Source organism: Corvus moneduloides, chromosome 10 (genome assembly GCF_009650955.1).
Source record: "Corvus moneduloides isolate bCorMon1 chromosome 10, bCorMon1.pri, whole genome shotgun sequence".
NCBI classification, from domain to species: domain Eukaryota; kingdom Metazoa; phylum Chordata; class Aves; order Passeriformes; family Corvidae; genus Corvus; species Corvus moneduloides.
Genome location: NC_045485.1, coordinates 14742441 through 14756602, shown reverse-complemented (window position 1 = coordinate 14756602; position 14162 = coordinate 14742441). Strand labels below are relative to the sequence as shown.

The 14162-nt window shown below is 36.1% G+C and overlaps 1 protein-coding gene across 4 annotated transcripts in view; it reads left to right on the top strand.

Annotated features, from left to right (window-relative positions):
* The first annotated feature begins 59 nt into the window (after positions 1–59).
* Positions 60–14162, top strand: part of OPA1 (OPA1 mitochondrial dynamin like GTPase) — a 50797-nt gene continuing 36694 nt past the window's right edge. Inside the window, exons 1-7 of one of the 4 annotated variants that reach the window (XM_032119159.1) lie at positions 60–191; positions 3173–3491; positions 3796–3892; positions 5159–5266; positions 6492–6545; positions 7406–7473; positions 12118–12216. In XM_032119159.1, the coding sequence (XP_031975050.1) occupies positions 163–191; positions 3173–3491; positions 3796–3892; positions 5159–5266; positions 6492–6545; positions 7406–7473; positions 12118–12216 (774 nt within the window). In that variant the 5' untranslated portion in view covers positions 60–162. The remainder of the gene's footprint in view (positions 192–3172; positions 3492–3795; positions 3893–5158; positions 5267–6491; positions 6546–7405; positions 7474–12117; positions 12217–14162) is intronic. The other 3 variants (XM_032119160.1, XM_032119161.1, XM_032119162.1) reach the window with 3 other exon arrangements.

Genomic DNA, 14162 nt, shown 5'->3' with positions numbered 1-14162 from the left:
CTCCGTCGCCGAGCCCGGAACCTTTGCGCGGGGAGGTGCGGTTTCCGGCGGGTCGGGCCGCGCGGACCGCGGTGCCCGGAAGCGGCTGCCCCTGCCCTTGCCCTCAGGCCGGCCGCGTTCCTGCGGCTCCCGGGCCGCTCCCCGTCCCTCCCGGCCCCTAGGATGTGGCGGACGCGGGCAGCGGCGGCTTGGTAAGCGGGACGGGCCCCGGCAGGCTGCAGGCGGGCCTGGCAACCGCGGGGGAGGCAGAAAAGCACAGTGGGTTAGGGTGCGTGGTGCGGGTGCGAATGCCGCAGGGCTGGGCCTGAGGCTGCTGCAGGCGGCAGCCTGGTACCCCCAAGCTAGGCAGTTTCCCATCCTCCAGCTCCCCTGGGACCTGGGGGAGGTGGTGCATGCAGAAGGGAGCTGCGTCTCCCGCATTCTCGCCCTGGGGAGCTCGGGCCGCTTTCGTGTCCAGGCGTTGTCTCTCCCAGCAGTTGCCTTGCTGTGCTTGCGTCCCGCTTGTTTTCCACCGTTCTACTACACCATTCCAGGCTGGAGCAGTGAAAGTGAATGGCGGATAGCAGCACGATGTTCCTTGGCAAATTTCATAGTCATGGAATGGTTTGGGTTGGAAGAGGAAGGTGAAGATCATCTGGTTCCAGCTCCTATTTGGGAGCAGCAGTAGGAAAATAAGCGTTGTCTAGTGCTGAATGAGAAAGAAAATACCACAGTGCATTTTGCTGGGTTACGTCTGCCTTGTAGTCACAGGCACAGCAGGCCACTTTTTTGTGTTTTACAGGACATTTATAATCTCCGTGCCGTGTTGCAGGTTGCAGGCCTGTAAGCAGGCAGAGCTACTCATGTCTGGAAGGATAGTTTTTGTTATTGTTAAACGTTGCAGGGGCTTGAAATTTGCAACTCATTAAGTACTTCAATTAATAGTAGTGTTCTGCCATCCTTTTCAATCTGGCTGTAGTTTCAGTGAAAATCTCAAGGTGATTTTTTTGGGCAGTATTCGTCAGGAGGTTTAGCAGCAGGAGGAGAGAAGAAATAGAAAATGAAAGTTTTGGTGTAGTGGGGGTTTTAAAGAATTATAAGATTTTGGATGTACAAGTAAAGCAGTTGAGTTTGAAATATGAAATAGCACTCAAAAAGAAATTGTGAGTGGAGGTTTTGCCAGAAGACTGATGGAATTCAATTTTTCATTCAGTTTAAACACACAGACTGAGTGCTATAAAACACAATGATGTGTTCTAAAAGAAAAAAAACGAGATAAGAAAGTTACATAATACGACACAAAATGCCTTTAGCCCAGGTGAAGACTAATAATTAGGAGTGACTGCCATAGTATGTGCTACCACATGGTCTCTGCTGAAAATAGTAAATATCTGTGAAATGGTAATGACTGCAAAACAAAATAAAGAACAGCCCAGTCATCAGCATGCTTCATACAGGCTTATCACACCCTGATTTAAAAACCTGGCTTCAAAAGTGGGAAATAAAACATTTCAAATGTGGAGGCACTTTTGTATTGGTTCTGTTCATAGTTAATTTCTGAGCCTCTTGTAATTCCATGTCCAAGAGAAGAAACTTTTTACTCGTTTAAGGATTGTTTTGCTCCTGCTTATTAATCTGTTTCTAAGTTTCTTATTGCCAAGGCCCAGCCTTACAGAGATAGTGTAGTATAGCAGCAAAGGGTGTCCTTCACAACCATAGTGATTTAGGAACGAGGGCTTGCAGAGCAGTCTCTGGAGTTCCTTTATTGAGCTTTCCATTGCACTAAAGGAAATTTCTAAATGTAGATCGTCAGCAAAATTGGTCTTTAAGAGAGAAAAATGTCTGAATTCTGATTTTTATCTTATCTTCCAAAAGCTCAATTTCTGGATTAAAAGTCTTTTTTATAACAAAGTCTTTTACTTCTTTGGACATTAAGAACATGCCTGTCATCTCTAGTACATTGAAAATCTTGAGGCAAAGAACTGTATAGATCATGGAGAGCACGTTATTAGAAAATGCTGTAGTATTTGCCACTAAGTATGATTCACTTGTTCTCTTTAAAATCTGTTAATTTTAAATGTTCTAGGATTATAGTATTAATAATTTGCCATGTCAGTGGTGTGAAGCAGTTTCTTTTTTTTTTGTGAGTAAATGCACTTGATAATATTGAAAACCCCAAAGAAAGCATCAAAGGACAAGCTTTCATTTCCAACTTTAAAATTTCAAGCCTGCAACTTCACACATATTTTGCATTAATAAATGATTTAATATTAACTATTCTGATATGATGGTACATCCAAAAAGTTACAGAAGAAATTACTTTTTTCCGAGCAGTTGTCTTTTCCCTAAACTAACAAAATTGCCTCAAACCCTTGCAGTGTGCAGATAGTGTAATTGAAAGCACACAAATTTTATTCTAGGTCATGTGTTTGGAGGCAGGATTGATAAGGCTCTTGTGTTTTAACATGTGCTTTTCATGGCTGAGCTCTGCTTTCAGAGTGAAGTCTTCCAGACTTTTCACTCTTAAGTCTGAATTCCTTCATGAAAGCATCACCACACATGGTGCAGCCGCCTCCAGAACTAATCTTGTCTCTGCGTGACCCAAGACAGAACCATCGTCTTGTAATCCTAGAATTCACAGCAAGTGAAAGCACCTGAAAGATCTCATTAAGCACATGCTTCAACTCCAAAGGAGAATGTGCTTTGATGAAATAGGACAAATGTATTCTACAAAGGATTTTTTTCTGTGTGTTGGGTTTTTTTAAAGATTGAAAATCCTCTACAAGCTTAATGTTCTCTAAAAGTTCATTTAGAGAATAAGACAGGCCAAACTGTTAAGTTTTCTTGTATGTTGCAAGTCTTCTGTGGACTCAGCCCAAACAGTGCTTTACCACACGCATGTTACTTGCATTATTACAGTGTGAAAGTTAAATGTAATTCGTAACAGACTTCAGAATTTGTAGTTAAGGTTTTGTGTCTGTAATCACTAGAAGTATTATACCCATTAACGATGTTTGCAGCTTTTTATTTTCCTCATAAGCATAGCAGTAGTAGCTGGAAATTGTGCATTCAGGGTGATGTAATAAGATTATCTGTAACCAGCTAAAATGTAATGTGAATTGCTTCTAAAGAGGTGTTTGAGTTAATGGTGTGTTGAAGAAATCAGTTAAAGTTTTTATTTCTTTCTTTTTAGTGTCATCTGCCGGAGTCTAGCAAATAGCAGCTATGGAATAAAGAGAAAATCACCGCTTCAAAACCTGCATCTTGTTTCCCGAAGTACACATCATCCCTACTATCCAAGTTCAAAGTTTCAGAGACCTCCATTAAGGATATCCCTTCAGCTGTTCTCTTCTCTGAATCGTCTTCCCCCTCACAAAACAAAACTTTTAAATGTAAAACATGGATACCAGTCCCACAGGAACTTTTGGCTGGCCAGATTAGCCTCCAGGCTTCTCAAAGTTCGCTATCTCATCTTAGGATCTGCAGTTGGAGGTGGCTATACAGCTAAGAAGGTATTTATCTCTGGAAGCTATTTTATGCATTTTGTCTTTGTTATTACATACTTCAAAAGAGTAGTTTTTGTTATAGCCACAAAAATACAAGATGTCATTGCTTGGTTAACTGATGATAATAAAGGTGAGTGAATATGGGAAACATTGTTTAAAAACTACTATAGATTTTAAAAGATCAAAGTACTACTCATATCTAAAGATGGTGGCTTAGTATGTTTTATGTGTAGGTAGTAGTTGCTCATATGCTTCTCTATGTACATTTCTTTCCCTATTTCTACCATTATTTTTTTCCTTTCTTTGTTAGACATATGAGCAGTGGAAGGACATGATGCCAGATCTCGAGGAATATAAGTGGATTATTCCTGACTTTGTCTGGGAGCTTGATGAACTTATCGACTTCGGTACCACAAAATCATGATGTTACTCTGTCTAAAGACTGGCATGTGTAAAACTTAAACATAAGAGTGTAGGTCCTCAGGGCCTCACTCCAGGAGTAGCTTTTTAGCTGGAATTTGAGTGAACTTTTACTTTTGGAGTTTGATGTGTGTTTTACCAAGGCATTTGTATCAGTGTGTTTGTAAGAAGAAATTGGGCACTGTTTAGCATGAATATTCCATAATGCATCCCTTCATTTGAGAATGTTCTTTGTCCTTTCATAAAGCTGTATATTCCCATTAGTGAGAGTTGTAGCATGATCAAGGGGACTCACACAGGTTTTGGGAGTATTGTGCAGAAAGTTCTTTCTTTCTATATGAATGACTTACAAGTGAAGATATAAACAAATCAGTAAAAAATATGTGTGAGTAAAAGACCAGTTGAAAATGCAGAATAGTGAACCTGCCTATCTACAAAATTATCTTCAAGATACAGAAGAAAAGAAAATGAAAAATAGAAACTCTTGCTTTCCTGAGCCTTCAGGTTGCAGTAGAGGCTTCTGTATATTTTCAGGCGAAAGACAGAAATCTGAAAATCAAGCATTGACTTATATTTTATATGCAGGGTAGAAACGTGGTGTTCTTTTTTTTTTTTTTTTTAAATCATCTCCATGAAGATTTTACTGCATAGAATCATAGAAAAGTTTGGATTGAGAGGGACCTTACAGATATTTAGTTTCAACCTCCATGCCATGTATGACTATTTCATAGATAAATGCAGAGATTGAAAACTGCTACAAGTGTTTTCTTGTTCTTGCTGCAAGTGGACACTACATTTTTGTAGTACTTTAAAGCTACTAATTTTACTTTAAGGATTACAAAATTGGCTTGTTTATGAAATTGAAAACTAAGCTTTTCTTAAAAAGGTTCAAGACATGAGCGTAGTTACAGTTTTGTGTAATTTTAAAACATCCTCTATGAAGTATGTGAAAGAATAATGTATGAAGTGTGGTAAAATGCAGCAATAAGTTTTCAGCAATTATAAAGTACTGAGGCAGCCAACTTATCAGGAAGTTCAAAGTCTAAAAAAGCAGTTGGTTTTTCAGATCTGATGGTCTTTCCCAACACTAGTGGGGGGAGGTGCATGTGGAAAGAAACTTCTTCGTACTTTTTAAAAAATGTCTTTAAAGCCATATTCTGAAACAGTTGCTAGGATTTATAGCCTAAGCCATTTTTGTTCACAAAAATAATAGAAAAAAGCTGTACTCACTAACTGTTATACTGTTTTCCTAGAAAAACTTCTCAAAGCCCTCCCTGATGCAGATGACCTTGCCAGACTTCTGCCTGACTTTGACAAGATCGGAGATAGCCTCGCTTCACTGAAAGGATTTCTTTCTCCTGGTGAGAGCAAATTTTCAGCTAAGTTTTTATTTCAAAAGCTGAACCTATTTCATGATGAGGGTACAGGTATGTCCTTAGACACTAGAGCAAAGCAGATCCTGAAAACCTTTGTGTTTGCATTGAATATCTCTTACTGAAAGTGTTCTGGACACAGGTAAGTGTTATGCATTTTTACAAACAAGAATTCTAGTAGCCAGTGCAAAGAACTAAAATGTGAAATTGAATAGAAAACTAGAGTTCTTGTATAACTCTTAACAGATTGAAAGCTCAAGTCTTCAGTGAGTCAGAGAAGGTGGATGTATCCAGCTAGAACTTGGTGAGATTGTCACTGGGCAGTAGCAATATCAGAGCTGTTACAGGAGAAAAGAGTTGGATTATTAAGAGCGAAGATTCTTAATGTTGCAAGCATGTGAAATAGGAGATTTGTAACAAAGGTATTCTTTTGTGTTGAATGATATTTTCCATCTGATCGTGGCCCCAGAAAAAACTTGCTTGGAGATTTAGGTTAGTTGGGGCTGTTTCAAAGGAGCAGGTGAGAGTTTTAAATCCTTCAGAAAAGACACAGGGATGGTTTGTTGGTTTGTCTATTCAGTGTATCCAGGCAGTAGCAGGCTTAATGGTTTTCAGGTTTTGGCAGATTTAAAGGAGACGTTTCTATCTCTGGGCTTTTTAAAACTGAGAACAATTAAATTTGATCATAATATCTGACTTGTTAATGAACACAGCTCAAAACTTCGCTCATTCTGATAATAAACTGCATGATTATATGTATTATGCCTTAGTAATTATCAAACCACATAAATTTGTATTCGTGAAAGATTTTGTCTGTGAGGGGTTATATCATTGTTCTAAGTGTGTTTGAAAATATTTTCATATCTGCATAAGAAGTGTGGTTTTGTTTCTTTAAAATACTGTCAATGGCAGAACTAATTTATTAATCTTACAAACTGAGCAAGAGTCTAAGTAAGGCCCAAATTCAGCAGAGTGACAAGTAGATTACAATCTCCTATGTATTTTGGCTGTTTAAAATGTTAACACTTTAAAATTGTGTTGTTACTGATTGGTAGTGAGATGTCACCTATTACTTGTTATCATACTCCCACTGGCATAGTGGCCATTTATGATTGTGTGGTCCTCCAAATGAGACAAAGATCCCTCATCTTTATTTTGCATTTTGTTTTGTGTTTATAATTTTTATTTCCCCTCTTCTGCTGATTTTTCACAGGTTACAATTTGGTTAGTGAAGTCATAGGAGCTTCTGATCTACTTCTGTTGTTAGGTGTGTAAAAGCCCTTTTTCCTGCCCTTAACCTGCCTTTTTAAAGCAAACTGTTAAAGCACTACTATACTAAGAGGAGTGAATATCAACATAAATGCAATTATTTACAGCAACTTAATATGGATTTACAAATACTTTCCAAATACTTTAGAAATACTTCATAGAATCACAGAATATGCTGAGTTGGAAGGGACCCATCAGGATCATAGAGTCCAACTCTGTGGATCCCCTGTTCAGGGATATCACAAAAATCCCACCATGTGCATGAGAGCATTGTCCAAAAGCTTCTTGAGCTCTGTCAGGCTTGGTGCTGTGACCGCTTCCCTGGGGAGCCTGCTCAGTGCCCAGCTACCCTGTGAGTGAAGAACCTTTTCCTGACTTAGGTCCTCCCTTGTGAGAATGAATAGATGAATGGTTGATAGATCTTTGCCACAGTCCTTAGCAGATGCTGTTTATTTCAGGCTTGTTCCAGAAGCTTCTTTCAAAAACCTGCCATTACAATAGGAAAGATTCTTCTTTTCTTGTTACAGTAGCATCAGTGGATTTTGTATTATCCTTCTGTCTTTCTCAAAAATTACTTCATTTTACAATATTTTAAGAACTTCTAATAGTCTAACTGAAGCTGCCTGCTCCGTTGAGGTATAACTAATCTGAGTCATAAACTAGATATAAAATTTTCAGATGAGTTTTAAACTGATTTTCTTCTTCAGTTTCTTAAAATGAATTATTTTAATAGGAACTTCAAAGATTATTGAATTACTAATTCATAGGGGTTGAAGCTTTAATTTTCTAGTAAGTGTAGTTTGAGATTTTTTAAGTGCTTTTTGTGTCTTATTGTGAGTTTCTGCAATTATGTCCTAGGTTCTCCAGGAGAAACAGCATTCCGGGCTACTGACCAGGGATACGACAATGACAAACAGTTCAAGAAGGTAATTACTCACTTGCAAAACTGAAAATGTCTTTATAAACAGGTATTTATTTTTTGAAAGTGCATCAGTAGCCCATTGCAGAAGTTCATCTGAAGCAGCTTGAAAAGAATTTATCGTTGAAAATTAGTTCAGTATGCATTACTGCTTTTTGTATATAAAAATAGTGCAGTGATAATAAACATTTTGGTGTAAGGAAATACAAGGCAGACATAAAAATGTTTAGGAATTGCGTTATTAAGAAAATTGGTTTGTAATAAGAATGTGATTTTAGGAATTGTATGTGCATTTGCCGTTGTTCAGAGCATGGTCTCCATGGCACTTGAGTTTATAACTTATTACTGAAATTGGTTTAGGCGTTTATATTTATTTTTAAGCATTTCTGCTTGCAACTTCATTTCTGTTGACATTTTCACAGTTGTAATTCTTACTTAAGAATTTCTGCCTTAGTAAAGAATTTCCATTTCTTAAAGCAGTCCGGTTTTTACTTTCTTTATCTAGATAAAGCATACATCGTATTTTTGTTACTATTCTCTGGAAAATAATTTTACTGTATTTGGGTACTTAAAGTTTTAGCTTTTTTTTCCTTGAAGTCAAGAAGGTGAAGTTTAAATTTTTTGTTTTCATGAACTTTTCTGTTAAATTCTTTAATTGTCATGTTGCTCATTCTTTAAAGACTTTTTATTTTTCAAAATTCTTTTACAAAAATGGAAGGAAAACAATATATATCAGGGAATTTGTAAGTTATCATATAATTATTTTTACACCTGACAGTTTCTGAACTATAACTGGGGCTTTTCCATAAACAACTTTTCTGTATATGCAGGCATGTATACATTTATCCTACATTAATTCTGCATGGCAATATATAGTGAAACCTGTACAAAGCTCACATCTTACAATTATTTCTCTCCATGTAGAACAGTGATGGATTTCTACATGAGAATTAACCTAGCTTTTATTTCCCCTTTGTCTGTAAACTGTCTATATTTTTCTCTAGAGTGATTGCTTAGCACAGGTTTCACTGTGTCAAACATAAAAAATACCTTACTATTGATTTGTGAAGAAGCGGCCATCTTAGTTTATTGTCTCTGAAAATTGAAATAACTGTCACTTTTATTGAATACCAGTAATATCATTAAAACTTGTTACTGTCCTGTGGTTGTTTGGGATGCAGTGACATCTGCATTGTAACTTTGGCTGTGGTATGGAAAATACCACCAGATTAAATCAGTATGATTTTGTCTTGCTTAATAATTATATCTGATATGAAACTCTTAATTTGCTAATTAATATGATCAGTTTGGTCAGAGTATTTCAAACTAGGCACATATGAATACCTAACAGAGCATAATCACCAAGTTATTGGCAGGCAAAATTACTATTTTCAAGACAATGGATAAGATGGCCTTTTTGCATTCAATGCTTACCACTGCCAACCAATGCTAGTATAAGAATTGTGATTGTATGGGTACATAAAATGCTGTAGTATGGTATTAAATGTGCCTGATGAGCTGGTTTTCTTTGTTTTGTTGTGAAGAGATTTCTAATAAATCTAGAAATTATTTGTTTGGAGGAATTTTCTGAAGAATTGTTATTGGATGTGATTCTCAGACAGGTCTCTAAAAACTTTCAGTAGAATGAGTGAGAAACCAGTTGTTTTGTAAAGTAACTTTGACAGAGTGAAGGATGTCCCGAACATCAAATGAGGCTGTACTGCTTCTTCTCACCTAATGTGTTTATTTCATAATCTCTCATTTAATCCAAAAAGTACAATATTTTTCAAAGATAATTAAGTTAGAATTACTGGAGTGTTCAGATAAGTAATTTAAGTATGTGGCGTTTAAATCTCTCTTTACCTGGATTAAATAAGAAATTTTGTTGTGAGAGAAAGAAGAGTGAAGATAGTTATAAAAATATAGTGAAGTAAAAATACTGTATTATAAGTGAGGCACTAGTTTAGGCTTGTACTTGAAACAGCTGGGTTACCTTCTTAGAAAATTATCTTGCACTGTTGTCGTATCCAAGAAAACATTCTTTAAGAAATAGTTTCCTCTTAAAGCAAACAAATTCCAAATCTTAGCCTTTAACATTAAAGAAAATGTGTATTGGTTATAGGTGTGATGGAGTTGGATTGAAAACTGTGACTCAGATCTTGATGTGGGGCTTAGGTAGTCCTTTCTCTGCTCTGGTTCTTTGGTACCATCTCATGCCTTGAAGACCCTGCTGCTCCGTGGAGCAGTTGCAGTGTGTGGTTGTCTTGCTCAGCCTGCACAGGGTCACCTTCAGGTGGTGTAAGGAGCAGCACAATATCCCGCAGCCCTTGACTACAGCTACTGCTGGAGAGTGAAAAAGAGACTTGAGTAAGGACTGTCACTTACTCGGATTTTATTTTTTAAACATTCTTGTTTCTTTAGTTCTTCATTGGAAGTTATACAGTGAAGTTTCCATAATTCTATCTGTTTTATTAAGAGTGCTATTATATTCCCAACTTAATTCCCAGTTTCACGTTATAGGTACTCTGGATAAAATTGTTACATTTATTCAAATTCTTAGAAATTGATCTCTTTACCTACTTTATCATTTTCACTCCTTTTTATTCCTTGTAAATTATAGAAAGAGTCATACTCAGCTGAAGTACAGTATATTAACTTCTAATATAAGATAATAGGGGGTGGGAGAAGTTTAAAGAATGCACAGTAACAATGTCAGAATTTGTCTCTATATGTCAACTACTGTAGTTTGTTAACTCCTGTTATTCCCTACCCTTTATATTGTTTCTTTGACAATGAAAAGAATAATGTAACGATTGTAAAGAACTTGATTTTTGAAATTGCATTAATTGATCAATGTTGGCTTTTCTAGAAAACATTCTTTAAAATAAACCTAGTTTTACACTGGGCAGATTGATTTTGGTAGAGGGGACACCACCCAGTGATAATGTCCAATGACAGAGAGATGTAAATATTTTTGTTTGTGTCTTGGTTTATGCCAGCTGGGGTGCTGTGTGTATAGTTCTGTGCTATTTAAGGTTCTTAATTTTTTTCTATTAATTTATTTTTTAATTTAAAACAATAATGAAGAACTAAAATATAAATTAAATAATATTATTAAGATTATTGATTTATGTATACAAAGAAGAAAATGTTATAGCGAAGCCTTTTAAATGACATAATTTTTTTATCTGAATATTTTATTAAGCTGTGTGAAAAGGAATTTTTCATACTTTATTGTGGAATGAGAGTCACATGTACCAGATGTCTTTGAACGTAATTGCTCGTTAAATCGTTAGATTCGGTGACTTCAAACTTCTGTTACAAAATGCTGAAAGGCCTTCATGGCAGATTTTGTTCATTGTTTTCTCTTGTATTTTTTGACCCATAGTATAATGTTTAAAGGGAATGTGTTGGGTCATACTGAGAGTTTCCTTGTCTGCAAAATGGTAAAATATTATTATTGTTCATCTAATACTAAATGAGGCTTCCTTTCCTTGCTGCTGTATAGTAATGAAATCTTTTGCCTAAGTTCCTGGCACAGTTCTAGTGCATTTGCTAGTCCAGCGTTAGAGGCGTTTATTAAATCTGAAAGTGGTTCAGTAAAATGCAAGTGAGATGATTTTCCTGTGCTTCAAATTATACAAATAACTGGTTAACAAATGTTTATATTTGGTCATTTGATTGTGTCTCTCCTTTTATCCATTCTCTTCTGTGTTGTTTATCCTTAAGTGTACATGCCTGTGTGTGTATTTCATGCAACAAATGTAACTTGACGATGGATGTCTTGAATTCTTGCACCAAAGGTCTGTTTCAGAGTTTGTTTTGATTCCTGAAGTACATTTTTGAAAGATTTCATTTCGCTGAGTGGTTTCTTAGAAGATGTAGTTTTTTAAAAAGAGCATTATTTAAATAGTTCATTAATACTTTTCTCTACTTTCTCTGAAATAAACAGTTCATAAAGTTCCAATAGATGCTGGCGTAGTATTTCTCAACCAATTTTGAAAGACAGCTCACCATTATAGGATTCTTTGGTGTGGAGGGAGAAGAGAACTAAGCTTTATGGAAATGCTGAATGAGTAAAGGAGTAGCCATCAAGTTTCAGGGATTTTTGGAGTGTTCAGAAAGGGTTATGACAGCATGAAGTTAAACTGCAGTGTGTTACAAAAGGGGAGAGGGAGATTTTTCTTCTTTTTTTATGTTTGAGAAACTATTTATCTTCTGCTAGTTTGAGAAAGTTAAGTAGCAGGCAAAAATCGTCTTGCTATAAACTTTCTGTATTTTGCTGGGAATAAAAACAAAGAGAACAAGAAAAATGCTAAGAACTGCTGACAAAGCTGAACTGAACATTTTCATAATATTTTAGAGCTGGGATAGTTGAATTTTTAAAAGATTTAGATGCTTAGTTAAAGTTGAATATAATTGTAATACGTAGCTAGATGTTGGTTGTTTTGTTCTACCTGGATTTGCAAAATGCATGATTTTGCTGGCTCTATCCACTCCAGCTAGCAAGAGATCTTGCTAATGAAATTTCACTTTTGTTTGAACTGACCTGTTCATACCTGTTTTTCATCTGTCTTTTTCATGCCTTTTGGTTTAACTTTGTTCTCCTTACACCCCAAATTTTTCCTCTCCTTTTATAAACTCACGGCAGGGCCTGCTTGGGGAGCTCATTCTGTTACAACAACAAATCCAGCAGCACGAAGAGGAAGCGCGCAGAGCCGCTGGCTTCTCTTCCCAGCAGAAGCGAAAGGTGATGGCTTAAGGGACAGTATGTTCTGCATTCACTCTAATCAAATACTTCAGCCCCCTGCATTTGAGCTAGAAAAATCTAACTAATTAAATCGTGGACGCAAATAATTGGCCAACATCACTACAGATGTGTAGTCCTGTTTCAGTTTAACCAAGTTGCATTTAAAGCATGATGTTAAAAGCAAAACAGGTACTTTGTGTCACTTTGAAATTGTATTATCTCTGCCTCTATAAAAATTGTTATTTACAGTTCATACATTAAAAATACATTTAAGGAAAGTACATGAATTAATGTCAAATCTGTTTACTGTTCCTTGTTTATTGTAGCTCTGTCTTGTAAGAGTGTAGCTATTTACAGAGAATATATCTCTGGGAACTTTCTCCCCTGCTTTATACTGTTGCCAGTCTGAAAATGACAGCAGCTCCTTAGTAATAATTTTGCACAGACAATTAAATACTGCTGATAGTAACAGCATCTACTGTATCTTCATCAAAGGTAGTCCCTTGTCTGTTTTCCATCTTAAAGCGGAATTTTTACTGATTTGTTGTGCTTGTTGAACATTTGCACTTCTCTTTAGTTATTTAATTTAAGGTCTGATCGTTTTATTAATTATATGGCTGAGATTGATTGGAAATTCTTCTCAAATTGGGATATTTTAGTTGTCTGATCTGTTGCAATCTGTAATTCTTAGCCACATTGCTTTGTTAGCCACTTTTATGCCTCCTTGAAAGCTTTCTGATTACTCGTAGTTTTCAACAGCTTTGGAATTGAACACTGAATACAGAATTTGATCTTCTGTACATCTGAAGATAAATCCCACAGAAAGAGGAATGCACTAAATGTGAATTAAGCTTTTAGACACATTTGCATAGCTGTAATTGTCATGCTTTTTAGTCCATCAACAGAGGAAAATCAGTGTTCTCTGAAAGTATAGTAGAATTTTAATGTTTTGCTTTCTTGCCATATTATTTTATATGGTTTAGAGTTACATGCTCCCTTGTCAGATTGTATCCAGTTTATTGAGAGAGCTGGAGTATGGAATAGTAGATTGAAGTTTATAATAAAATGTATGAACTTGTAAAGAATTTATCGGCCTAATAAACACAATCAGGAAGAAAAACGGGCTTGATATTAAATTTGTTTCTGGTGGAGATTCTACTTTGTTAGTACTTTGTTTCAGCTAATTCCACAATTCCCAAGCTGTGCAGAAACTGCAAGGACTGTCTTTGTAAATGTTATCTTGCCCTCCATGGCAGGTACTCTGTGTTTTCAGAGTATTGAAAGTCTACCTTCATTTGCATATAGAAAGTTTTAATTTAGCATTCAATGTGCCATTTGGCATATGTGCCTTATGACAAGGAATAAGTCTTGTCTGTCACACTAACCTTTGTGCTTGAATCAAATTGAAAGAGATGGCAAACTATTTTATTTAACCTTGATATGAGGATATGGCTCGAAGATTCCGATCATTGATCCACTTTCTCCTTTGGAAGAACAAATTGTTACTGTCATTGAAATAAGTCATTGTAGGCCATTTTGACAGGGCATAAACTAACCTTTTTTTGTTTTTTAACTGCGTTGGCTTGCTTGCCTGTCTATAAGAGAACATGATAATTGTATTTGTTCTTGAAAATTTTGTTGCTTAATTTTCTTACATCTTTTTCCATTTTAATTTATTTACTCAATATTAAATCTCCTGCAGTTGTAAATTGAGTAACAGTAAAAACCATCTCACAATCAGGAGAGGGTATTAAAAACAAAAATGTAATTGCCTCCTGTTGATAAATATTTAGCAGTAAAATTGTTTAGTCTGGTACTGCTGCACTGCGCATGGCTGCTTGAATGCATTTTGTCTGGGCCTTGCTATTTTCATTTAAATTATTGGAAATCATTATAGTTCTGCAAATAATCAATTTAAACTTGTAGTCTAGTTAGAGAATATTCAA